We start from the raw sequence: 27,445 nt of genomic DNA, 5'->3' as shown, positions 1-27,445 counted from the left end.
AAGCAGTAGGGCAATTCCTTATTTTTATTTTACAATATCAGGTTGAATTAATGCTTAGCTAGAATACAAAACAATAGGAGAAAGCCAAAAAAATAAAATAAAAATGCTTCAACAAATTTCACCTCTACTCAAGCCAAAAAAAAAAAACAAAAAACAAAAAACACAACACTGTTTTGGGGAATCTAAATCTAATAAGTATTCACCAGTAACTTACCTTTTCTACTAGTGGTATTAACTGCTGGTGTTCTGCTAAAGTCTTTAATAATTCCATAATGAAAGGCAGATAATTATGCTTCCTTCTGATATTTTCGATCTGAAAGTAAAACAAATATCAAAACACACTAACTTTACATTTCTAAGTTCCTAATATTGTAATTTTTGCATCCTACTCAATAGAAATGGGAAAAAAATCTTCCATTCTCATGAGAAAAAATATTAGAAATAATGAGATTATATCCCCACTGAGAATAAAGACTAATACAATAAAAAATACGAGGAGTTTCTTGGGTTATGGTTTCCCACCCTTGGCTTAGCAAATAGCAGAGGCTTTTAAAAGTCTAAAATTATTTATGAAAACTTAACTTATGAAAGCAAACTTAAGAAGGCCCACGTGGTAAATTAACTTGCTATTTGCTACTATAACTATGCAAATAATCAGGAAAGCCTAATGAAAGCAGCTTTATTTTGTGATCAAGAATAATTTTTCTCCGAATTACTTTTAATCAAAATAGGGTGGACTATAGGGAAAGACCTGTACTTCAAAGGAAAACTATGCATTGTCTAGGACACCTCTCCCAAGTTACCCAATTCGAGTTTTTCACTGCCATTAAGCTATTAAATATTCTGTCTAGCAATTTATTTCCCTTCTCCCGTAGAGAAAAGTTTCCATCTTTAGTAAATTCATTTCAATATTCCTTCAGATAAACTTGAGCTTCTTGACTTCTCACTTGAACTAGCTGTGACATCTTACGGGTTCCTCAAATTAAATAATGAATTTAATAAAATCTTAACATATGCTCATTTTATATCAGTAGGAGAATCATTTTACCTTTTGGAACAAAGCATTTCCAACAGTGTAGCAGGTAGAGATTCTGAAAACCAAGTGTGTGTTTTACTTTAGGCTAATATTAAAACTTGGTTAATTATGGAATAACCCTGCATAAGAATGCATAAGTGGTGGGTAGTTATTTTGTGTACCACATAAAATGGAAGATAAACATTCAAGCTTTTATTCCTTACCTCCCTGTCTCTATGAACTTGGCCCACCTTTTTCCTGCCTGGAATACTCGAGCCAGCCCCTACTTCCAACTAAAGAAATCTTACTAGTTCCAGGTTCATTTATTTTATTTAACAGTTATTTGTAGACTGTTAAATATGTTGCAAAGCACTATGCTAACACTGTGATGATCAATTAAAAATTTTTAAAAAGACAATCCTTGCCTTCAAAGTGAGATTCAAATGAAAACCAATGCTTTTCCTACTATGATACACATGAGAAATAATATAACTACCATTTCCAAACTCACGCAAAATTCAGAGCTCCCTTCACACTTTTTACTGTCTCTGAAAAAAGCTTATCAGATTGCAAATGAAGGAGAATGACATTATTAAAGATCACATTGCTTTATATTTGCCTTTCAATTACATAAATGTTTGCCATAATTAAAATTAAATCAAAAAAATTTTAACAGCCTAAAAAACTAAAAAGGAAAATAAAACAAATGAATCCAACTGTGTACCAAATTGGTGATAGAATCACACCAAGAGAAAATTTTCTGAAATAACTTTAAAAACACAGTAATTTAATTATATATCCAAAATGGGATATATCCTAAGAAAAAACTTTTCAGTTGTTATTAATGCTACTTACTACTATTGCTGTTTCTGTACCTTTATATATATACACTTATAAATATATGCACATGTTATATATATATAGCATAAGGCAAATAATTATTTGCTTATACATGAATATACTATATATATATATATATATATATATATATATATATATACAGCATAAAGCAAATAAGTAATTACATTAATATTGTTAGGAATCAAGATTTTCAGCTTAAGAGAAGAAATGTGAGGTGCCTGGGTGGCTCAGTCAGTTGAGCACCCGAGTCTTGATTTCGGCTCAGGTCATGATCTCAGGATTCACGGATGGAGCCCCACATAGGGCTCTGCGCTGATAGCACGGAGCCTGCTTGGGATTCTCTCTCTGGCCCTCCCTTACTCATGTATGTACTCACATGCTTTCTCCCTCTCTCTCTCTCTCTCTCTCTCTCAAAATAAGCATTTAAAAAAGAGAGAGAGAGAGAAGATGCAAATAGTTAATTTCAAGTATAAAGCCATTTAATTCTTTCTTTTTTTTTAAGTAGGCTCCACATGCAACATGGGTCTTGAACTCATGACCCTGAGATCAAGAGTCCCATGCTCTACCAGCTGGGCAAACCAGGCACCCCAAGTCCTTTAATTCTAAATTTGAATACTGAATTCACATATTTTCTCTTCAAACTAAAACAAGCAGCAAACAAAAATGTATTTCTTAGCTCTGAAAAGGCCTAGATATAATGACCAATTGGTATCACTGTGTACCCAAAGAGTGGTTTCTAAATACCATTTCCCAACAATAGGACACAGAGCTTCTTGAAAAAATGGCTAATCCAAGTCTGAAGCAGGAGATCTACAAGGTGATTCTGAAACATCTAGTCATGCTAGAAAGCAAGGAAACTATCAGAGATGACGAGAATCCCATCAAAAGAACTTAGGAGACAGCCTGAAGTTGATCCTAATGGCCAAAGATGAAATAATCTGATCATCCATAACTGCAGTGAACTGAAGCATCAAATCAGTTAAAAAATCTGTTCATAATAACACTTCAAAAAAAAAAAATTAAAAAGAAAGAAACCTCACTAGTTACCTTTGTGGGGTGCCACGGAATCAACTCATTATTCTGAAAACTAGTAATTGATGGGGGAAAACAATCAAGTATTCAATATACTTTCATGTTAAAATATACTACTCTATATTAAAACAATAAAGGAACAAATAAAAGGAAAACATACCTTATATCTTTTTAGTTTCTGTACTTCTTCTTCAATAAGCATCTGATTTTTGGCAACCTCTGACTGAATAGCACTTAACATATTATTACCCTGATCTGTATCCATGGGTTCCTCCTTAGGGTAAAGAAAAAGAAACACCATACCCTAATGATTGAGGCTTGAGTCCAAAATATTTTAAAATTATATACATAGTACAATTATTTCCAAATTTTACTCTTAATATTGGTGACAGAATTCCAGCCTACTAACTGCAATATTAAAGGACAAAAGCCCTAAGTAGTACCATCCATATTTCTATGTTCTACAATAACACATATGCATTTTTAACTAAAAACAATCTATACTGCAATATGCTGTGTTGCTATAATCTTTTGTTCAGCTATAAAATAAATATGCTTAAATATGTTCTTAAGAATATGGGATCAAAGAATGTAAAAAAGGTACTATTACTAATTATCTTCTCCAATCATATTTACTACAGAAAGATAATCAATCATATAGGCTAGTAAAGATTACATGTATCTAAATGTCCCCAGGTAATTCTTTGAGAAATATATTCTAACTTGCTTAATTATATAATGAAATTAGTTAATTGCTAATTCTTATATCCATTTAATATTTGTTTTAAGTGGCTTACATACATCATCTCATTTAATCCTCACAACAGCCTTATAAGGTAAATACTATTTTCATTTGACCTTAAGAAACTGAAGCACAAAGAAATATTCCAGTTCATGCATCCATTAAGTGACAAAGCCAGGAGCTGAATCTAGGCAACCTGACTCCATAGTGTATTCTCTTAATCACCACTCGGGACACTTGATTAAATCAGGAAGGAAGGAATGAGGAAAGAGAAGGAGGTAGGGAGGGAGGGAAAGAGAAAGAAAGAGAGAGAGAGAACAAAGGAAGTAGAGCAAGAAACAAAGATAAAGAATACTTTCCCTAAAATAACTAAACTAGAACTTTGCACTTAAAAACATGGCCAAAAGGGGTGCCTGGGTGGCTCAGTTGGTTAAGCCTCCAACTTCGGCTTAGGTCATGATCTCTTCAAGCCCCGCATCAGCCTCTGTGCTGACAGCTCAGAGCCTGGAGTCTGCTTCAGATTCTGTCTCCCCCTCTCTCTGCCCCTCCCCCACTCATGCTCTGTCTCTCCCTCAAAAATAAATAAATGCTTAACAACAACAAAAAAAAAATTTAAAACATGACCACAAACCTCAGCAAGTTGTCTTTGTAACTCTGCTATCTTCTGTTCATATATCATTTTTCTGTCAGACACAATGGCCATTAAGTTAAATCGAATTTCACCTTCACTGTACCTACAAAAAAGTTAAAGTTTATAATGTAATAAAGAATTGTAACACTATTACAATTAAAATAATCTATTGTGATTACCCTATGGCTCTCTAGGATAAACACAAATCTATCAACAGCTAACAATGAAAATAGACATTTAAAAAAGGCTTTCACATATGAAAGGGTACAACTGCAGTTAAAAAAAAAAAAAAAAAAAAAAAAAACAACAACAAAAAACACCTAGCTAAATTTAATCACAAACTTTTAAATGTTCTGACCTCAGAAAAAAATAACTAAACTAAGACCTCACATTTGTTAGATTAATTATACTGGCATTTTTATGGTAATTAACCACATTCCTAACTTACACTTTTTTCTAAGTCATTATATAGTTGCTATTTTTAATTAATATATTTTTAAATTTCACTTTATACTTTATATTTCATTATAAATAAGTTGTGAAATATTTATGTATTTTATTAATGTGATTATATCTTGTTGTAAAACTTCTGAATGCTATTTTCGCTACTCTGATACCAGAGTATCACAATGATATAAGCTTGTTGATGATAGGGATTGACAGTAGAAAAATTACTGCCAATATTACATGAATGGTGCTTATTCAAGATGTATATAGAAAATGTAAACCTGTCTTTGCATTATTTACCTCTAACATTTTCTCATACAAAATTCTATCCACTGGAAAGCACATAGCCCAATATAACCTATAGTGCTTTGAACTACGTACAAATGTTGTTTATAAAACTGCTATGGAACTTCCATTTCCCTATTCCTCCCACTAAGAAAATAACAAACCAAAATACTAGACATAATATATACATGTATATATGTATATATATACATATATATATATGTATATATTTTAAAGGCAAGGAAAAATGAAAATTCTGAAAGGTGGAGAGAAGGCAGGCAAGCTAGGGAACCAGGACCCAAAAATGACACAGTGGTACACTCATTGAGTTATCTCATTTGCCTTCGTATATCCTAGACTTGGAGAAGAAGCCAGCAACCAAGAAATGCCAACAGGCACAGACCAAAAAGAAGTACCAAAAAAAGTCTGTCCTTTCTTATCCAAATCGGAAAGGGGCAATTCATGAGACAGAAAACCTTTAGACAATAACCACTCTACCAGAGCTAAACACAGTGGAAAAACTGTGGCCCCAACCCTATCTACAGCAAAGGCTGAGCAGGGAGATGGGACTTTCATCCCTGTGGGTGTAATGACACCTATGTGCAGTGTCCAGAGGAGACCAAATGGGAAGCCAAGTGGGAAGTCACTACCATACCGTGGTGAAGAAGCCTCCCCCACTTTATCGACAGTGAAGCCACATAGCAAGCAGTAACAAGGCAAACCCAGCCAGGGTGGTATCAGCAGATACTCTTTTAGGGGCCAGAACTCCCATCCCTGCCTAGCATAACAAGGAAACCCTCCCACCTTAGGTATCAATGGAGGGACAGTGAGGAACCTGAATTTCTACTCCCACCTGCAGTAATGAGGTAGCATCCCTGATATACCCTGCCAGAGCAGTGCCCATATAAACCAGCTTAACAACAAGTTTTATTATACAGAGTCCAGACACTTATATAAAACCCCAAATGTCCAGGTTTCAATCTATAATCATTTGTCATATTAAAAATGATGAAAATCTCAACTTGACTGAAAACACTAATCAAAAATAAAAAAGCAAGACTGGCTATATTACTATGAGATAAAGTAAATTTCAAAACAAAGAAAATTACTAAAAAGGGACATTATGTAATGATAAAAAGATCAATCCACCAAGAAGAAATGGCAACAAATGTTTATAACTCCAAACAACAGACCTGCAAAATATGTAAAGGAAAGCTGATAAAACTGATAAAGCTGATAAAATCCTTGGGGCACCTGGATGGCTCAGTCAGTTAAGATCTGACTCTTGATTTTGGCTCAGGTCATGATCTCACAGCTATGAGATCGAGCCCCATGTCAGTCTCTGCACTGAGCTTCGAATTTCCTCTCTCTCTCTCTCTGTCCCTCCCCAGCTTGTGTATATGCGCACGCTCTCTCTCTCTCTTTCTCTCAAAATAAATAAACATTTTTAAAATTTTTTTTAAAAGTAGACAAATCCATAACTGCCCTTATTTGCATATGGCATGATTATCTGTGTAGAAAATGCCAAGGAACTCATAAAAAAACCTTCTAAAGCTGGTGGGTAAGATCAGCAAGGTCAAAGGATACAAGAAAAAGAAAGAAAATAATCAACTGTGTTTCTACATATTAACGATGATCAAAGAAATCCTATTATTTGTAATCACTCAAAAGACTAAGAAATGCTTGGCTGTAAATCTGACAAAACATGTACAGGATTTGTATGCTGAAAACTACAAAATGCTGATGAAATGAATTAGAGAAGATCAAAGTTAATAGAGAGACATACCATGTTCATAAACTGGAAGACTCATCATAGAAAAGACGCCAATTCTCCCCAAATGGATATAAATGTTTGACACAATTCCTAACCAAATCCCAGCAAGAATTTTTATAGATATGAACAAGATTATACTAAAATTTATATGAGAAGACAGAGGAACTATAAAAGCTGAAACAATTTTGAAGAAAAAGAATAAAGTTGTAGGTGTCAGTTTATCTGATTTTGAGACTTATAATATAGCTAGAGTAATCAACACTGTGTAGTACAGGGGCATGTAGGTGGCTCAGTCAGTTAAGCATCCAACTCTTAATTCTGGCTCGGGTCATGATCTCACAGTTCGTGGGATCAAGCCCCATGCTGGGCTCTGTGCTGTCAGACAGGCTCTGCACAGAGCCTGCCTGGATTCTCTCTCTACCCCCCCACTCTGCCCCTCCCCCACTCATGCTTGCACTCCTTCCGCCTCTCTCAAAATAAACATTCAAAAAAATTCAAAATAAAGGTGAAAAAAGACTGTGTAGTACTGGCAAAGAGCAGACAAATAGGTCAACAGAACAGAGTAGTGAACCCAGAAATACCCAACACAAATATACTCAAACTGGTTTTTTACAATTCTACCCAAATTTCTACAGGAAGGACAGCCTTTTCAACAAATGGTGCTAGAGCAACTGGACATGCATAGGCAACAAAATGAACTTAGACTTACTTTACAACATATACAAAAATTAACTCAAAGTAGATCACAGGCTTAAATGTAAACTGTTAAAATATAAACTTTTTAGAAAAAAAGACCAAGAGAAAATCTTTAGGATCTATGGCTAGACAAAGAATTCTTAGACTTGACAACAAAAATACAATTCATAGTAGAAAAGATTCATAAATTAGACTTCACTGAGATTAAGAGCTTTTGCTCTGTGACAGACTGTGTGGGAGAATTAGGGGACAGGTTACATACTAGGAGAGAATATTTGCAAGCAATGTGTCTGATGAAGGACTAGTACTATCCAGAGTATGTAAAGAACCTCAAGGCTCAACAGTCAAAAAAAAAAAACAAAAAAAAAAAAACAAAAAAACACACACACACACAATCCAATTACAAAATAGGCAAAAGTCATGGAAAGATTTTCAACATCATTAGTCATTAGAGAAATGCAGATCAAAGCCACAATGAGACATCACTATCCACCTACTAGAATGGCTAAAATAAAAAGTTTTGACAAAACCAAATGCTAGTAAGGATGCGGAGAAACTGGATCACTCATACATTGCTGGTGGGAATGTAAAATGGTACAGCCACTCTGGGAAAGAGCTTGGCAGTTTCTTAAAAAATTAAACATGCGGGGCGCCTGGGTGGCTCGGTCGGTCGGGCGTCCGACTTTGGCTCAGGTCATGATCTCACGGTCGGTAAGTTCGAGCCCCGCGTCGGGCTCTGTGCTGACAGGTCAGAGCCTGGAGCCTGTTTCAGATTCTGTGTCTCCCTCTCTCTCTGCCCCTCCCCTGTTCATGCTCTGTCTCTCTGTCTCAAAAATAAATAAACGTTAAAAAAAAAAAAAAATTAAACATGCATTTACAACTCAGCAATGGCACTCTTGGGCATTTATCCCACAGAAATGAACTTCTGTTCACACAAAAATCTGTACAAAGGTTTACTGCAGCTTTATTCATAATAGCCAAAAACTGAAAGCAATCCACATGTCCTTCAATGGGTAAATGGACAAAAAAAAAAAAAAAAAAAAAAAGGTATATCCATACCATAGCTATTACCCATCAAGAGAAAAGACTGAACTACTTTTAACAACCTGGATAAATCTCCAGAAAATTGTGCTGAGTGAAAGAAGCCAGTCCAAAAAGTTTATATATCGTATGATTTCAATTATACAACATTCTTTAACGGACAAAAAATTATAAAACTAGGGATTAAGGAGGCAGGAGGAGTGGCAGCAGAGGGAAGCATCGGTGGCTCTAAGAGAGGAAATCCTTGTGGTAATTAAATCATTCTATACCTCGACTATATCAATGTCAATATTCTGGCTGTTGACACTGGACTAGTTTTGCCAGATGTTACCACTGCGGATCAAGGGTGCATGGGATCTCTCTGTATTATAGTTATAACTGAATATGAATATATAATTATCTCAAAATAAAAGTTTTAATTTAATAAAAAAAATAGATGCCTAAAAACAAAACTCTACAAAACTATACAAAATATCTAAATGGAGATCTGCATGTCTAACTTTTATAAAGATGACATATTACTATGTAGAATTTAGAGATTTCTTCTTGAACACATTAATCCAATCCAAAGTAGATGTTCAACAAGCATTGCTAAAATAATAATAAAAGTTGAAAAAATAAGTTTAAATTCCAGAATACTATGCTAGTAAGATTAACTGAGCATTTACTTTTGTATCCTTTTTTCTATGACTGGCCTCACTGCGCTGATCCAGTCATCTTGATTGCATGCACCTAGAAAGAAATTTGAAAGCAATTAAATCAAATAAAATCAATATTAAAATTATTTCAAAAGTTAGTCTAAAAGATCTTTTTATAAAAATTTTGGCAAATTCAGGATGGTAAAAATCCTTTTAGGATTAACTATCCTTATAAGCTTAACTATGTTAAGCTTCAATTCTTATTTTCTTAGTAATGGTAAGGGTAAAAAGCATTAATATAATTTGCATTACCACATTATTGTGTCACTTAGTAAGTGCTGAACAACTGTTCAAAAAGGTCACGAATCAGGAAGTTATCCTATTAAAATTCACAACTTCGTGAAATAAGAATAACTACCTCCATTTTAGTGATAAAACTGACAGCAAAGAAAAATCATCATCGTACTAGTAGCAAAATAATCCTGACTCCCAACCATAATAACTATAAATTAAAAACTGAAATTCACACATAATGCAAAACCAATTTTATCCAGTTGTTTTAATCCTCTTTTGCATCTTAAGTTTTAGCATAGCTGCCAGTTTTATAGCAAAACTGACTGTTCTGTTTGATCTTTTACTTCCTTTATATTTGATAGGCTCTAAGGAACACAGAATGAGTGCCCAGATAGAAGCCAACAGAGAAAATGTAGAGATGAGCAACATGTCCTTCCTGTGTTATTTAACTTCATAAAGTAATGAAAAACTTAAGACTGATGACATTATACTACCTCACAGTTACCTTCCCCTTCAAAATCTAAGCAGTACCGTGGCTAAAATGAAGGAGAATACCCAATCTTTTTTCCTTGTCAAAAGTGAAATACCAGGAACAGGAACCAGAGTACCTAAATCAATCGGTCCTTCTCTTAATCCATCTAATTCATACAATCTTCCGTTTACAGGAACATAACTGACAAAATGAAAAGCATCTTCTTCTTTTGCGGACGTCTTTGCATCAAATTCAAACATTTGCTGTCTACAGTGAAGAAAAAAATAGTGAGACACAGACAAGAATGAAAGAAAGTGTTTATTTAACAAAAAGTCTCTTTACCTGGCAAAACTGTTGTGTACTTGTCGAATCACATCTGAATTGCTCAGTGCCAAACCTTTCATCTAAAATAATTTTTAAAGTAGCCTATTAAAAAAAGAATTATCACAAACTATCAAAAATGGAGCATTTTAGGAATAATATGATTATACTCACAGCTGCATCAAAACTTTGTGAAAATTCTTTAAACTCTGACAATGTCTCTCCTAAATGGACATCTTGATGGGTACAGTTCAGTAACACACTGACTATAGCTTGGGTAGCACAAGCATTGTTAATAACCTATAAAATATAAAAGCAAAATATTATAAATTTATGGTTTAAAAAGCAGCTTTTAAATGATGACAATGCCCTCCAAAATATGAATAAAGCTAATAGTTTTCAAAATTTATTTCATATAGTCTTAACATAAGCATAATAAATATGTCTAATTCGGGCACCTGGGTGGCTCAGTCAGTTGAGCATCCAACTTTGGCTCAGATTGTGATCTCACAGTTTTTGAGTTAGAGCCCCACGTCAGGCTCTGTGCTGACAGCTCAAGAGCCTGGAGCCTGCTTCAGATTCTGTGTCTCCCTCTCTCTCTGCCCCTCCCCTGCCTGTGCTTGCTCTCTCTCTCTCTTTCTCTCTTTCAAAAATAAATAAACATTTTTTAAAAAAAAATTTTAAATAAACATGTTTAATCCCATTCTAATATATTTTTTAGGAATTTACTGCAATTCTGCAGTTGAGAATTCTAGGAAACCAAATAAACTCAGAACATCAAGAAACCAATCCAGTTAGGGTAGCAAGGCCAATCTTTCCTGATCTAAACTCAGCTGATGAAACCAACAGAACTTGTCTTCCCTCCTATTTACGTCTTCCTACATTCATTTCTACCTATCCAAATTTAACCCATATTTCAGTACCCAGCACAAGCTCCAACTTACCTATGTGGCTTTTAGAGAAATTATCCAACAACTGCTATTTCTACCCTTCTTTGATTTCCTAAAAAGGATATACATTGTCCACGCATTTTTTCATCTCAGTCATATATAGTCTTTACAGTGCTGTCATTTAGCTGTTAACTATTTAAAAAAATAAGTGGACCTTACATTCTAATCAGAGTGAAAAAACATTCAGATAGCTCCTTACTATGTGCCAGGTACTTTTTAGGCACTTCATACGTATTAATTCTTTTAATTCTCTCAACAACCTATGAAGAAGGAGTAATATTCTCATTTTACATTTGTGGAAGCTAACGTACAAAGAAATTAAGTAACTTGCTCAAAGGGTACAGAGCTAAGCAAGAGGCAGAGTCTGGTTCTAGAATTTGTATACTTAGCCACCATGTTAGGCTGGCTCTGTACATATATGTGGTCTCTCTAACCAGATTATAACCCACTATGGACAAGGGCTTCTTCCATATTCCCTATAGCTCCTACAGTGTTGAGATTATAGAGCTGGAAAGAACCTTAGACGATTACTGTGAATACCACAGCAACATTAACTGTAAAGTTGAACTAAATTTGGTAAATTATTTTTAAAAATACAACTTAGTCCTATTTCTATACCTTATTACTATGTTATCATTAAATACTATTTCTTTTTTTTAATGTTTATTTTGAGACAGAGTGCATGCATGCTCAAGCAAGCACAAACGGGATGGGGAGGCAGAGAGGGAGAGACAGAATCCAAGTAAGCCCCACACTCTTTGCGGAGCCTGATTTGGGGCTCAATCTCATGACAGTGAGATCATGACCTAAGCCAAAATCAATAGTTGGACGCTTAACTGACTGAGCCACCCAGGTGCCCCTATGATTAAATGCTATTTTGGAATTAGTGTCTTTCCAAAAGGCTAATTCACTTATGATTTTACAATTTAGTAAACTATTTACATCCTGCTTGATTTCAGAAGAAAAACTTTCAATTATCTTCTCTTTTAAATTCTTATACTCTTCTACTTTTCATGTTGCCAGAGGCTTTTGAGGTCTTGCGAAATCCACCAATTCTTCAATTTTTTCCTCCTGTATGTTTGAAAAACTCCTTAGTAAGACTGCTTTCTCCACTAGGGAACACTCTCTTACACCCAATTCTCAAACAAATATAATGATACAACCATGCTTCTGTTATTCCTCTCTAATAATATCTTGTACTCAAAACTATCCCATAATTGACAAATAAGAAAAAAAGTAACAGGAAATCTAAAATCCAATTAATATTGCTGATTTATTTCAATATGTATTTTGTTCTGAATCACAGTTCTTTCATAAATTTGGATAAAAAATTTTAATGATTAAAAGAAATTTCATAAAGGTGGTTAACTAAAAACTTTGTTAAGACTCAGTGCCCCCTTATCTTGGACCAAAATTATGTGGGGTGAAATTATCTGGGAGTGGGTTGGTAGAAGTGAAGTCAGAAGAAGTTAAAATTTATACTCATTCACACATTCTTTCAAATTCACACATTAAAGATATACTACGTACCCAGTGCTAGATGCTGAGGCTCTAACAGACAGGCTCAACTACTACTATGACCTAAGGACTTGAAATCTGTAATCCATCACTTTAGAAACATTTTCTAAAGAATCAGAAACAAAACTCCTTCCAAACTCACCAAATTATATACATTAAATGTGTGGTTTTTTGTATAATCAATCAAATCTCAAGGTTTTTTTTTAAAAGGTAAAAAAACCCGGTGGTTAATGATATTTCTCCTTCGATGTTAAAATGATTCACACTGTCCACGATTTATTACAACTCATTCCGTGCGTATACGAAGAATAGTAATCGTGGTGTGCAGAAGTATAAAAATGCCTTTCAGGGTTTAAAAATGAGGTTAGCGCCACCAAGTGGTTATATTACATATAGTACAGAATTGCCAAAATTTTGGAAAGAAAAAAAAAAAAAAAACTTAAAAAAGATGCCAGTCACTCAAATATTTACTAAATATCTATAGTATCCCAGACATTGTGGTAAGTGTGGCATGCACAGTGAACAAGACAGTTTAGAGAGGTTTTTTGCCTCATGAAACTCCCATAAAAATTACCTTATATACATCTATTTGGGAGAACTTTAACTTTAGTTCATGTCACAAAAAATTCATTGCAGCATAAATTATTTAGTCCCCAACTTCTTAAATCTTTAATTTTTAAATCTTTATCCTGGGTATTCTAATATATGCTCTGGCTTGTAACACGTTTTCAAACAGAGTAGTAGAGTTTGACAGTAAAAGGAGGCTAGAGTAAGAGGTCACAAGCAGGGCTCCCTTGGAACCTGAAGAATTTGGTTTGAATTCCTTTGAGAGAACATATATTCTTTAGTTTGTCCAGGCCCTTCCACGCCCTTTTCTTACACATGACCCGAGTCACACACGCACGCTGCCACCCTGACATTGCAGCCATGTGACCTGCAGCCCCTGGACCAGAGAATAACTTCTTTTCAGAGTTGCTACAAAAGCATATAGTGGATGCTCAGAGAAATGCTCTTGAAATAGCGCATTATAAATTACCATCAAGCTTCACTGACGTATAGCTATAAAATAAATTAATACATTTTCAATATTTATTTATAGTCAAGGAAAAATAAGGTTGAGAATAAAACTGTGACTTCCTAAAGAGAAGACGACTCTAGAAAAAAGACAAAACAAAGAAAGGATACAATAAATGTCCTGCCTGTGGAGAATTTAGGGAAAAACAAAACAAAATCCATACATGAAAAAGAGATGAGTAGAAAACCAAAATGATGAAGGAAGAAGTAATTTTTAACTGAAGTATCAGAGGTTTCTCTATGAATGTAAAATTTTAATAGAGCTTTGAAAGCTTGACAGGACCTAGGGAACAGAGAAGGAAATTCATTCAGGGAAGCAAGAAGGGTGTGAGCAAAGAAACAAAGTGACATGGTGCCTTCAAGAGAGGAGCACGCTGGTTCGTATTAGTATGGCTGTAGTCGCCACAGGAGGATATTTGCTACCTAGAAAATCACTGACCTTGTGCAATTAGTAGTTTGCCCTAGGAATAAGAGATTTTTCATGCTGAAATAACATAATCAAAATAGATTTTTTTATTATGAAAGATTCAGCTTGACGATTTACAGCAAGGACTCAAGATGGCTGAAAACAGAAACAAGATCAGCTGGACTTCCACCCTACTACAGATAGGAAATAAAAGGTGATAGATTAATAGAGTACATAAAACCATTATTACACAAATATGCTAGTCAGAATTCTGGGAGTCAGGAAAATAACTAAAAATAAGATTAAAAAGAACAGGGGAATACTAAGAACAACCATATGAAACACTTTCATAAAATTAAGTTAAAATGGAGAAATTTCAAAAGAAAAAAAAAATCTTACCAGAACTAAATCAAGAAGAAATAAGTAGCCTGAATAGCCTTTTAACTATTAAATTGAACCAGTAGTTAAAACATATACTCACAAAGAAAATATCAGGCCCAGATGGCTGTACAGGCCAATTCTATCAAAATATAAAGAAACAGCCCATCTAAATTTTATACAAATTCTTTGAAAAATAAAAAAAAGAGGTAATTCCAACTCGTGCCTTGAAGCCAGCAAATCCCTAATACTAAAATTAATCAAAGCCTTTACGAAAAAAGAAAATAACAAATGCAAAAATGCTAAACAAATACTACTGAATTAAATCTGACAGTGCATAACAAGAGAATACATCCTGACCAACTGGGTTTATCCCAGATATGGAAGGATGATTTAATATTTTAAAAAGTCATTAACATAACTGACTGCATTTAACCTACAGAAAGAAAATAAACATGATTATTTCAATAAGTACAGAAAAAGCATTTGAAAAAATTTAATAAAGACAACTTACTAAATTAATAACAGAACATCCTTACCTGAAAAAGAACATTTAAAAAATAAAAATAAAAACTAGAGTAAACATCATCCAGCACAAGAAAATGGTGAAAGTATTCCCTGTAAAATCATGATGATTTTACTGAAGGTCTTAGCCATGCAATAAGAAAAGAAAAATAAATTAGAGGCATAAGGATTTGAAAGGGAAAAACAAAACTGTTATTATTTGATGTGATAATTTAAGATAGAACCCACTCAAAAAAAAAAACCAACAAATTATTAGAGATAATAGGAGAGTTTAGCAAGATAGCTAAATATAGTATTAAAACATAAAAGTGAATTGCCTTTTCATTTCACCAACACTGAACACCTAGAAAATGTAACTGAAGAGAAGACAATTTATAATTGTAACAGAAATATCAATGAATTAGGATAAATCTAACAAATGAATTAGATGTAAAAGGCCTCTACAGAGAAAATAATGTAACATGTTAAAGATAATAAAGATCTAAATAGATAACATACTATGTTCATGACTTAATATGAAGATATACATTCTCCCCAAATTGTTATATTCAATGCTATTCCAGTCAAAATTTCAACAGAATGTTTCATACAACTTGATAAGATGCCTCTGAAATTTATATGAAGAGCATAGAGCCAAAAATAGAAGGATATTTCTGAAAAAGAGCAAGGAGAGGAGACATGACCTATTAGATACCAGACCTTATGAAGAAGTGAAAAAAATTTAGACCGTGATATTGTGATATTGGCAGAGACAGACAAAGTGATCAATGGAACAGAGTACAGTCCAGAAAACACACACATACGTATGGAACTGATACACAACAGATGTGGAATGTCAGACAAATAGGGGAGACAACAGATGTTTCATAAACAGGATAGAAAAAAAATGATGATCCATATGGAAAAATATAAAATTGAATTCCTACTTCACATGATACACCAAAACCCAACTCCTGATGAATTATGGACATAGATGTCAAAAATTAAAATTTAAATACACAGGTCAATATCTTCTACAACCTCAGATAGATAACAATTTCTTAAACAAGGTACAAAAAGCACTGGCTCTAAAATAGAAAATTCTATTCACCGAAAGACGCCCAGAAAAAATAAAACAATAAGACGGTAACTTAAAGAAGTAATATCAAGAATACATAAACAACTCACACAAATCAAAAAGAAAAGCACAACTAACCCCATAAAAAATAAAAATAACTTCAACATAAATTTCACAAAAGAAACAGTTCAGGCCACTAAGGATATGAAAACGCTTTCAACATGATTAAGTGACCAGGGAGATGTAAACCAAGACCACAATGAAGTACCATTTTAGAACAACATGGCTGGCAAAAATTAAAAAGGCCTGACAACACCACACATTGGAGTATGTGGCTACATAGTAATTCAGAGATTTCTAGTGGAAGTATAATTGCAGCTTTGATGTATTTATGTAGTATACTCTACTTCTATATACAAGAGAAATTTGCACATTTACAACAGGAGACATGTACAAAAATGTTTATAGCCACGCAATTGACAATGACTCAAATGTAAAACTCAAATGCCCATCTAGGAAGAGAAAGCAAATAAACCCAGCATTTTCATGTAATTGATATCAAACAGTATGCAAAATTAAGGAACTACTACTATGATTAACAACTTAAAGGAGAAACTTAATGATAGAATATTAAGTCAAAAGAGTAAGTCCCCCAAAATTACACAGAAGATGTGAGAAATGAAATGAAATCAATCACTTATGTCAAAGGGTTATAAAATGGAGCCAGGAGGCCATTAAGGAAATGGGCCTTAGGTATCCTCACGGGATAAAACCAGGAATTTTGAACTGGGCCAAAAGGCATAAATTCCAAGGACTCTGCCCAAACACCTGCAACTTGCTACAGTTAAAATTTGCTTAGTGATAGTCTTAGCAACCAATTATATTCAGCCAAGATTAGTTTTCTGTGAGCCAACACCAATCAAAATTCTTTGCAAACAACACAACAAGCATTAGTTTTGTTTTTTAAAACCCTTGGCTTTCATTCCTTGGGGGAACACGATTTGGGTTGCTACCCAAATCTACACTCCCTGAATTGCAATTGAGACCCCAAATAAATGTTTTTATTTCAGCACTGCTTTTCTCAGTTGAGAAGTATGATACTTTTTATCTATTAAAAATTTTATATACACAGACCCTTTTTAGTATTACAATACATAAAAGGGAAAGCAAAGAAATAATATACCAAATTCAACATGAGGATTACGATGGATGAAGGGAGGGAGGATGAGAGTTTTGCTGAACAATCAGTGAGAGAGAAGGAAATAACTAGATGAAGTTTGTTTGGGTAGTGAGTTCTTCAGTGCTTACTATATTACTTACAATAACCAAACAAAAGACAGGAGTCATGAGTGTGTGTCATCAACCAAGGAATGTCATAATCCCCTTCCACGTACCTACTGTGTCTGCTGCCTTCATCTCCACATCCAACCCATTACCTATTAAGGGTGCTACTTTATCCACTAAGTATTATTCAGATCTGTTCACATCCATCTCTACCACCAATCTTTTATCTACTCTTGCATATACTTCTGCAAAAGCCTCCTGATTACTAGTCTTATATTCTATACTACCACCTTCTCCTCAAATGCATTCTCCACACTATGGCTACAGGGATCTCTTCTAAACAATAATCTGACTGTGTCACCCTTCTTTAAACACTTTAATAACCTTCTTTTACTCTTAGGATACAGACAGAAGTCTCAATCATGGCTTAAAATACCTTACATGATCTGAATTTTGTCAACATATGTGGCAGAAGGCTGATAGTTATTCTCTAATAACCACCTTCTCCTTCTTCCATATTCACAAAGTAACCCAATTTTTATCGGGGTTCATGGCCACCTAGAATGAAGACAACTTTCCCACTCTCTTTTGCTGCTAAGAACAGCAATGTGGCTAAGTTCTGGCCAGAGAAGTAAGCATGTGACATAGACAAATTCTAGAAAATGTTCATTAAAGGAGAAATGTGCTGTCCCCTTCTTGCTGTCTGGAATGTAGAATTGAGGTAGAATGGCGAAGGCTCCAATAATCATCTTGAGCCACAAAGTAATCTTTGGAATAGAATCCACACACAAAGGAACAACAACAACAAAAGAGCCTGTAATCTTGACAGTTCTTGGAAGTGAAAAACGTCTATTTTTTATAAGTCATTGTATCTCTACACCTAACTATACCCAATTCTGATTAACATATGCCCTGCTCAGCTCCATATCATATGCCATCCCCCTTCTTGCTATCTATACTCCAGTTATACTGACCTTCTTCTAGTACATTTTACTAGTATTACTTCCTTTTGCTATAAAGCTGTTATTAATCTGGGATGATCCTCAACCTCTTTCCCCCAGTTAATACCTACTTGAACTTTAGACTTCAGCTGAATTGTCACTTACACAGAGCTTTCTCAGATCTCCTTGAAAAGGTCAAGTCCCATTGTTATATATAATAAAAAATTTAATCTTGCCCAAAGAGAGGCCTTGCCTTTGCCCGTGGCTCCTGGGAGGTATACTTAGCTCTTGAGAAGCCAGGCCCCATAAGAACATCTTTGTTTACCTGAGGGATTTGGTCCACAAAGGCAGGCTAACACTGTGACTTAGGGTGGAATCTGGGGTCAACAATATCAGCTCAGCCTCCAGGGTGCCGGGAGACTGAGGTCAGCCACGTGGGTGGTCAACCGGGTCTGCGTGACTAAGGCCAAATAAAAACTCTGGATACCAAGAATTGGTTGAGATTCCCTGGATGACAATACTCTGCACATATTGTCACATATCGTTGCCAGGAAAGTTAGTGCCATCTGTAACTACTGGGAGAAGACAACTGGAAGCTCTTAGCAAGGGACTTTCCCAGACTCTGCGCCATGTATCTCTTCCCGTGGCTAAATTTAATCTGTATTTTTCACTGTCATAAACCATAACAGTTTTCAATAAGGTCTATGAGTTTTTCTAACAAATTACAGAAACTGAGGGTGGTCTTGGGGACCCCCTAACTAAACATGCAATTGCCAGAAGTGAGGATGGTTTGGGGACCCTGAACTCCATAGCCAGTGTTGGGAGTGAGCATAGTCTCACAGATTGTTCTCAAATTTTGCAATATAATATGGCCCTCATTTCACTCCAGGAAGCACTTATCACCACCACAATTGTGCATTTCATTGATTAAGACCGATCTCTTCCACTAAACTCTAAGCACGTTGCAGGCAGGGATTATGACTGCATATCATTCTCCAAGCACCTAGCACAGTAAGCAATCATCCTTTCCTGAAAGACTGAACAGACTGGAGTCAGACAAACCCAGTACCACTAAGGCACAATCTTAGCAAGTAAATCAGTGAATTGGTAACAAGACAATGATGCTTTGCAGAGAAGTATTACCAAAATGTCATTCCTGGCATTCCTTAAACACAATTATAATTACTAGTAATTACAATTACTACTTTATTTCTTCAGTGAACCACGTACGTGCACACCTGTAATTACAGCATATGAATGATCAGTTTAAGACGGCCCGATTAGTATTACCTTTCTAAATTGATGCAATTCCATCCATAAATACCAAAAATATGTATTTAGTTAATATGTATGACCGTATCATAAATAAATATAATTTTAATTATACTTTTAAAATTTCTGAAAATAGGAGACTCCTGGATAAAATCATTATTAGCTCTTGAAGCCTAGAATTAAGGATTATATTATTTATGTAATATAAAGTTTCTGGCATAGACTCATAGGAGGCATACACTAAAAAGACCAGAAGATATTATTGGGGAATTACAATTAAAAGATATTACTGGGGAATTACTGATAGGTCAGTTCAATAAGAACTGTTGACATAATATAGAACAAAAACCACCCAGGATTATTAGAAAATCACTAATCCTACACATTAATAAACATGGCAAGTATAATACAAATAAACCATTAAATTATAGTTAAAACAGAAATACAGAACTAGAAAACTATCAAGGAACTCCAGAAATTATAAATTGAAACTTTAGTAACATTTATTTTCTTTATAGAGCACTTTCTTTCACTTTAAAAATACCTAGACCTCTATAAATCAGACATCATTAATGTCTTACTGTTAGTGAATACCACTGTTAATTGTAATATTCTTAGAGATGAAGAACTCAGTCTACATTTATTGGATATCTACTATGTACCAGGAACGGTACATAAAAATAAAATCCCAGACTCTTAGGTTCACAATTCAGTGTGGAAGAAATATAGCATGGAAGAAATTAAACACACACACACACACACAAATTTGGAAGAATATAAATGATTTTCAGTGGCTATCTCTGAAGCAGGGATTATAAAAGGGACTTTTATTTTCTACATTATATATTTATAATGCTTCAATTTTATAAAATGAGTGCATATTTTTATATACCTTAAAAAATAAAAACTGTCTTTAAAAGGAGAAAAAAACACCTGAAGGACTTTTAAAATTGTCTGTCCCCTACTTTTTCTCTACTATCTAGATCTTGAAAATCAAACTGTGGTTTTAAAATTATAATAATTGCCACACACAAATATTAGTACATTAGTAGTACAGAAGTACACAAATATTACGATATACAAATTATTTGTGTTAGGGGAAGAGTTAGAAACTCAAAATATTGATCACTAAGAGATTAAATAAATTATAGGACATTTATACCAAGAATACTTTTAAAGAGTCAGTGTTGTGATGTGGTTGAGAGCAGACACTTCAGATATATAGTGCCCAGGTTTGCACATCAGCTTTGCCAATGACTAGCTGCTTAACTTGGGCAAGTTTCATAATCTCTCTGGGACTCAGTTTCCACATTTGTGAAATAATAAGGAATCTGTAAAAACCACAGTGTTATTGAGGATCAACTACTACAAACAAATTAATAATAAAAAAAAAATAATACATATTGGGGCACCTGGATGGCTCAGTTGGTTAAAGCATCAACCCTTGATTTCAGCTCAGATTATGATCCCATGATTCCTGGGCTCAAGCCCATGTCAGCGCAGAGCCCTTTTGAGATTCCCTTATTCCTCTCTCTGCCCCTCCCTCAGCTTGCACACATGCTCTTTCTCTCTCTTTCTCTCTCTCTTTCTCTCTACCTCTGTGTCAAAACAAACAAATAAACACTTAAGGGAAAAAAAAAAAAAAAAAAACCTCATGTGACCTCAGGAAAATAAGGTCATTTCTCCAGGCTTCAATTTCTTCATCTGAATTTCTTCATCTGTGACATGAGGATAACAACCTCACAGAGTTGTTGCAAGGATTAAATAAACAATATATCTAAAGCACAATATCTGCTACCCAGTAAGAATGATAAATGTTGGCTACTGTTGGCATAGTTATCATTATAGTTCTTATTAAGAAGAGACACGCCTTGTCTTGTTGACCATTATATATACCTAGTACCTAATACCTAGCACAAAGTGCTCAATAACGACTTGTTGATTAAATGAATGAGTCAAACCATTAAAAGTAGTTGGTAGAAATGGGTGTAGGATTACAAAGATATTCACTTTTATCACTATGTATTTCTGTAGTTTAAGTTCTATCATTAAAAAAAACAACACAATAATGTTTTCTTAACCTGTAAAGTAAAAGCATGACAGTGTTAATTTCTCTAAAAACACTCAATTTTAAAAAGTTGGGGGGAAATGGAAAGAAGTAGTAAAAGAAAAAGGGAAAACAAGTTACTAAGTGGAACAGCAAAGCCTTGAGCTAAAGTGCAGTAATGAGAATTAGCACTTTTATTTTTCGACCTTTCTAAAGGTTAAACAGATTATCCTAAGCAATTTTTTGAGTCTCAGAAATAAGTGCAATTTTCAAACAAGTGCAATTATATTTAGCTTAGTTTTAAATATCAAACCTCTCTTACTTACTCTCTCAGTTTTCCAAACAATGGACCAGATAGATATACGGCGGCACCTAATACTAAACACTTCACTGTATGTCCTGGAACAGCCCTTGTCAAGTGTGGTCCATGGAACCCTGGGAATTCCTAAGACCCTTCTCAAGATGTTCATGAGCTCAAAATCATTTCTATAATAATTCAAAGACAGTCCTTGCCTACTTCCCTGCTTTCATATTTGCACTGATAGTCAAATAGCAACCAATGGTAGATAACACTGCTGGTATTTTAGCACCAATCTAGGCAGTGGCATTAAACTGTTTCACTGACACAGATACACAGTTTTAAAAAAAAAAAAAAAAGCCAATTTTACTGAAGACTGTCTTTAATGAAGCAGTAAAAGTTATTTTTATTAAATTCTGACCTTGGAGTACAAGTCTTTAACAGTCTATCAAATTAAATACGTAGCACAAATTAAAGCACCTTCTGCTGCAAACCAAAACATGCTAATCATTTCAAGGAAGGGCAGTGGTATGATTGTTTTGAGTTGTGAGTTAAGTTGGCTGCTTTTTTCTTGGAACATCATTTTCACTTGAGAACACAAATGGCAGACAAATACGGTTTTTCAGACAGGGCATGTGGCAGATATTTTTCTCAGAATTGTGCAAAATGAGTCTGTTACTTCAAGAAAAAAACCTGACAGTATTTATTGTCTTGATAAAATTTAAACTTTCAAGTGAAAACTAGAATTTGGTATGACTTAGATCCTCCATTGTGAGTTTAAAAGTTTCCTGATACTTAACAACTTTTCTAATTCTACAGATGGTAATATTAATACATGTGACTTGTTGATAAGGTATGTAAACAAATGTGGCAACATTCAGAAGATCTGTAGAAGTCGGTGAATATTTGAAATGACCAATGCACAACGTTGCTGAATGCTGAATGAGTATAAGATCCATTTGCAGAGAAAGATAAACCAAAAAAAAATTAATATAACAAAGAACAAAGTTCACTGATACTGTTTCAGATTTCACATTTAAAAAAGAAACATTTTTAGAGTTTTGATATAATATCAAAGAATAGAATTCCCTGAAAAAGATTATTAAAATACTCCTCCCTTTCCAACTACATATGTGTGAGACTGAATTTTCTTCATATACTTCAACCAAAACCAGAACAAAACAAAAACACTGCAAGTAGGAGTATAAAGAAGTAGATAGGAGAATCTAGCTATGTACTATTAAGACAGACATTAGATTTGCAAAAACCATATTTACAATTTGCAAAATATTTACAATTTGCAAAAACAACATAAAATGCAAATGTAAAACTTCTTGCTAATTTTGTTTTGGTAAATGTGATTATATTTCATTAAAAAATGTGTTATTTATGTTATCATGTAATGCATTTGTCATTTTTAAATCAATTAATAAGTAACTCTCAAATGCCTTAGTCTTAATGTCTAATATAATAAATATTGATAAATATAATCCATATAAACAGAGAAGCTCTTGGAGACCTCAATAATTTTTAAGAATGTAAAGGGATCCTAAGGCAAAAAAGTTTGAGGACTACTATACCAAAGACACAAAAGTGAAATACAGTTCTTTTTATCAAAAGGATTGCTCTCAAGACTTCAGAGTATCCGAGGACCATACCTGCTTGGCAAAAAATATTGTGTCAAGTCTGGAGTCCTGAACTACAGAGCCTGCTGGTTCTTCTCCTGGCTGCCACTTGAAAAGAAAAATTAACCCATGAACTGGCCTACAAAAGAAAGTACAAATTAGTGACACCAAACCTTTCTTGTTTTTTAACACACAGTCAATACATCACATTTCAGTCAGTTACTTACCAAATATATTGCGAATGAAGTAAGTTTGAGAAATTTTTTAAAGGTCTCTATTGTTATTCATTGTCATTAAAATGTTGCCTAAGACAAGGCTAATAAACCTTAAAATTACATCAGGTAAAACAGAATTATAATGAAAGGTTTATTCTCAAATCTGGATTTTCACTTCTACCTTGTATCACCTCTCTTAAAAACTGAAAATAAGAACATAGCAAAACTAAAAGAAGCAGTTAACCCTATACTAAATTCCAATATAGATGAATAAAGCCTACTCCTCGTCATATTCCAAGAATCCAACAACTCTCCCTCCAAAGAAAATTTCCCTAGTCCTCCATTTGCAATACAGAGTCCATTCTTATGGGCACAAGGTTGGGGATAAGAAGAGGCTCACAAGTCAGAAGCATGGGAGAAAGAAAGAAACTTCCTAGCATCTACATTTGGAATCTGAACTTTAACCTCACCAAGAAGCAAGGCGATAACACACAGACAAATTCTGAATTACTATTAATATATGTTATGTACTAAATATGCTTTGTAGACTAATCTAATATTCAGGTATTCACATTTTTAATGTGAAAATGTGTTCTGTCTTCTAGTCCTATTGATCTATAAGTGAATATTATAATAAATTAATCAACCATCTTGATATGGAATTACAGAGACTTAGTTTTTAATCCCTTGCAAGTTACTTATATGAGTCTCAGGTCTTGACTATGATATGAGAGTAATAATACCTCTCTCACAAGATGGAAAAAAGACTTAAGGAGATGACATATGCAGCCTACTGTAATCCAAGTAAAATAGACAACAATCTGCTTAAAGTACAGACATTATTTTTAACACAACTAAGATAATACTTACTTTAATTTTTCAAAATTCTCAGGCTCTAAACTCCATATTTCTTCTACTTGGGCTCCTCGGCAACCTGAAATAAGAAATTATTTCTTCAGAAAACAAAATAACTCATTTTTTCCTTCACCATTAAATAAAATATTAACTGAAAGGAACGTACATTTAGCGGCCATGAGACATGACAAATTAAAATGGTAAAACTGATAAAGCTCACAGACAAATCCTTTTAATTCCTTTACTATTTCCTAATTATTTATAATGGGAGTATATTACTTTTACAATTGAAAGAGGTTTCAAGTTTATTTTCACTGAAACACCACCCCGACTTCTCAGTCCCTCTCAATCTGTCTCTTTTACAATCCACTCTTTCTACGCAATTGCTGTTTCCCTTTTACTTACACTTTTTTTTTTAAGTGGTAATAAATAACTACCACTTACCAGTGACTTTCATATCACATATTTAGCTCTGACCCTTTCCCTAAATTCCAATTCTATACTTTTTAATTTATTTATTTAATTTTATTTTATTTTCAACTACCTCAGAGTCCGCCAAACATACCCTTCCTTAGGACAGTGGTTCCCAATCAGGGAAACTTTTCTTGTACCTTGCCTCCCTAAGAAAGGTTTTACAATGTCTGGAGACATTCGTCACAACTGTCACCAGTGGGAAGGCCTTGCATCTAGTGGACAGAGGCCAGAGATGCTAAACATCCTACACTGCACAAGACAGCCAAACAGCAAAGAAATATCTGGCCCAAAATGTCAACACTGCCAAGACTAAGACACCCTGCTCTAGTAGTACATATCAGAGGAACAGTGTACTGGTTAAGAGGTTGGCCTCAAAAATGCCAGGGTTTGCATCCCAGCTCCTCCATTTGCTAGCTATATAACCAACCTCTCTGTTCCCATATTCATGGAGTTGTTGTGAGGAATAAATGAGATAATTTTGTATGCATGAGATACATTTAATACAGTGCCTGGCACACTCTAAGGGTTTACTAAATGTTAGCTAGTATCATCAAAATACAAAAAAACAGCCATATTTACCAGTGCCTTCTATATGTAAAGTGCTTTAAATGCATTTTCTCTAATCACTGCAAGGCAAGTATTATACAGAAGAGGGTTAGGGATGTTAAGTGGCTTGCCTAAATTCACTACAGCTAGTATACACACACACACACACACAAAAAAACTAATTAAAATCCACATCTGGTTCCAAAGTCTGGACAGTTTTTAATATTCCAGATTATTGTCAAGTAAAATCTAGAGAAGCCTTTGGCCTATCTGGAAAAAACAAAAAAAAGAAGTTACAAAAAAAATTCAGTCAACCAACTACATGACTTTGGGCATTCATATCATTCCAGGACTCAATTTGTTATATTCAGCAACTATCTATTAAGAATTCACTCTTGTATTAAAGATATATATACAAGGAGAGTTACTAGGCTGTTTGTAGTAGAAAACATGTTGATAGACATTTACATATAGGAAGCTGGGGGGAAAGAACTTACAAATGTAAACCTGTATTTATGAGCATTGAAAAGGGCACAAAAGGACACTAATGCAATTGTTAATACTGGTTACTGCTATTGGAAATCAATTGTAAAAAGGCCAAACATTAAAACACAGTATACTAAAAGAACAAAAGTCCACTGCATAAAAGTGTCCCCAAATCTTTTGCACGGGTAGAATTTCAAGTGATGACGCCTGTTTAAACAACTTTAAGCTAAACAAACACACAACTTTTGGGGTACAAAAAAACATACTACTCAACTCTTAATATCTATCTCCTTATATACATTCAGTATCTAATAATTCCCTTATGTACATTCAATTTCAAATAATGCATGGTATAGCAAAGAGAAGCAATGATTCAAGAGGCATGGTTCCAATCCGAGCACTGCCTTAAAGTTCTTAAACTTGAGCAAGAACATAATGTCCTGGAGCCTCACTTTCCTCATGTATAAAACAAGAATACTTCCTGCTTCATCCAATCCACACAATTCTTGTGAGGTATACATTATCAAACACTAAATACAAAGAATCACTTAATGCAGACTCCCTAACATATATTAAGTAAAAAGGTGGGTGTGGGGAGAAGACTTTAAAAAGTTAACAAAATGCTGGTATTTTACAAATACCTTTTATGTGCCAAGCATGGTACTAGGTCCTGGCATGGACAGAAAATAATAAACAATAGTCGCAATACTTAAGAACTTCACAACTAAGGGGAGCCTGGCTGGCTCGGTCAGTAGAGTATGTGACTCTTGATCTCAGGGTCCTGAATTCTAGCCCCTCGTAGTGGGTAGACTTTATTTAAAAATAAACAAAACATTGGGGCGCCTGGGTAGCTCAGTCGGTTGAGTGTCCGACTTCGGCTCAGGACATGATCTCGCGGTCCGTGAGTTCGAGCCCTGCGTCGGGCCCTGTGCTGACAGCTCAGAGCCTGGAGCCTGTTTCAGATTCTGTGTCTCCCTCTCTCTCTGACCCTCCCCCATTCATGCTCTGTCTCTCTCTGTCTCAAAAATAAATAAACGTTAAAATTTTTTTTTTTAAATAAAGAATAAACAAAACAAAACTTCACAACCAGTAGGAAACAGGTATATACAACTCAAAGTGCAGCATGCATAACATGCCTATGAGAGGTACACCAGAGCTTTCTGGAAGTTAAGAAGCAGGAGAGATCATTACTACCCCTGCTGATCAGAGCAACTTTCATGGATAGTTGAACTAGGTCTTAAACAG

General features: G+C 34.4%; 1 protein-coding gene across 5 annotated transcripts in view; it reads right to left on the bottom strand.

Moving 5' to 3' along the window:
* Positions 1-27,445, bottom strand: part of UCHL5 (ubiquitin C-terminal hydrolase L5) — a 39,369-nt gene that overhangs the window by 5,478 nt on the left and 6,446 nt on the right. For 3 of the 5 annotated variants that reach the window (XM_042977011.1, XM_042977013.1, XM_007072839.2), the window contains exons 2-10: positions 24,710-24,773; positions 23,658-23,763; positions 10,424-10,549; positions 10,271-10,332; positions 10,065-10,195; positions 9,193-9,256; positions 4,282-4,384; positions 3,069-3,182; positions 215-313 (exon numbers count right to left, since the gene is read on the bottom strand). In XM_042977011.1, coding sequence (XP_042832945.1) covers positions 215-313; positions 3,069-3,182; positions 4,282-4,384; positions 9,193-9,256; positions 10,065-10,195; positions 10,271-10,332; positions 10,424-10,549; positions 23,658-23,763; positions 24,710-24,773 — 869 coding nt within the window. The remainder of the gene's footprint in view (positions 1-214; positions 314-3,068; positions 3,183-4,281; positions 4,385-9,192; positions 9,257-10,064; positions 10,196-10,270; positions 10,333-10,423; positions 10,550-23,657; positions 23,764-24,709; positions 24,774-27,445) is intronic. The other 2 variants (XM_042977012.1, XM_007072841.3) reach the window with 1 other exon arrangement.

This window comes from Panthera tigris, chromosome F3, assembly GCF_018350195.1.
Source record: "Panthera tigris isolate Pti1 chromosome F3, P.tigris_Pti1_mat1.1, whole genome shotgun sequence".
Taxonomy (NCBI): domain Eukaryota; kingdom Metazoa; phylum Chordata; class Mammalia; order Carnivora; family Felidae; genus Panthera; species Panthera tigris.
The sequence above is the reverse complement of the archived record's forward strand: the minus strand, read 5'-3'. Positions and strand labels throughout refer to the sequence as shown.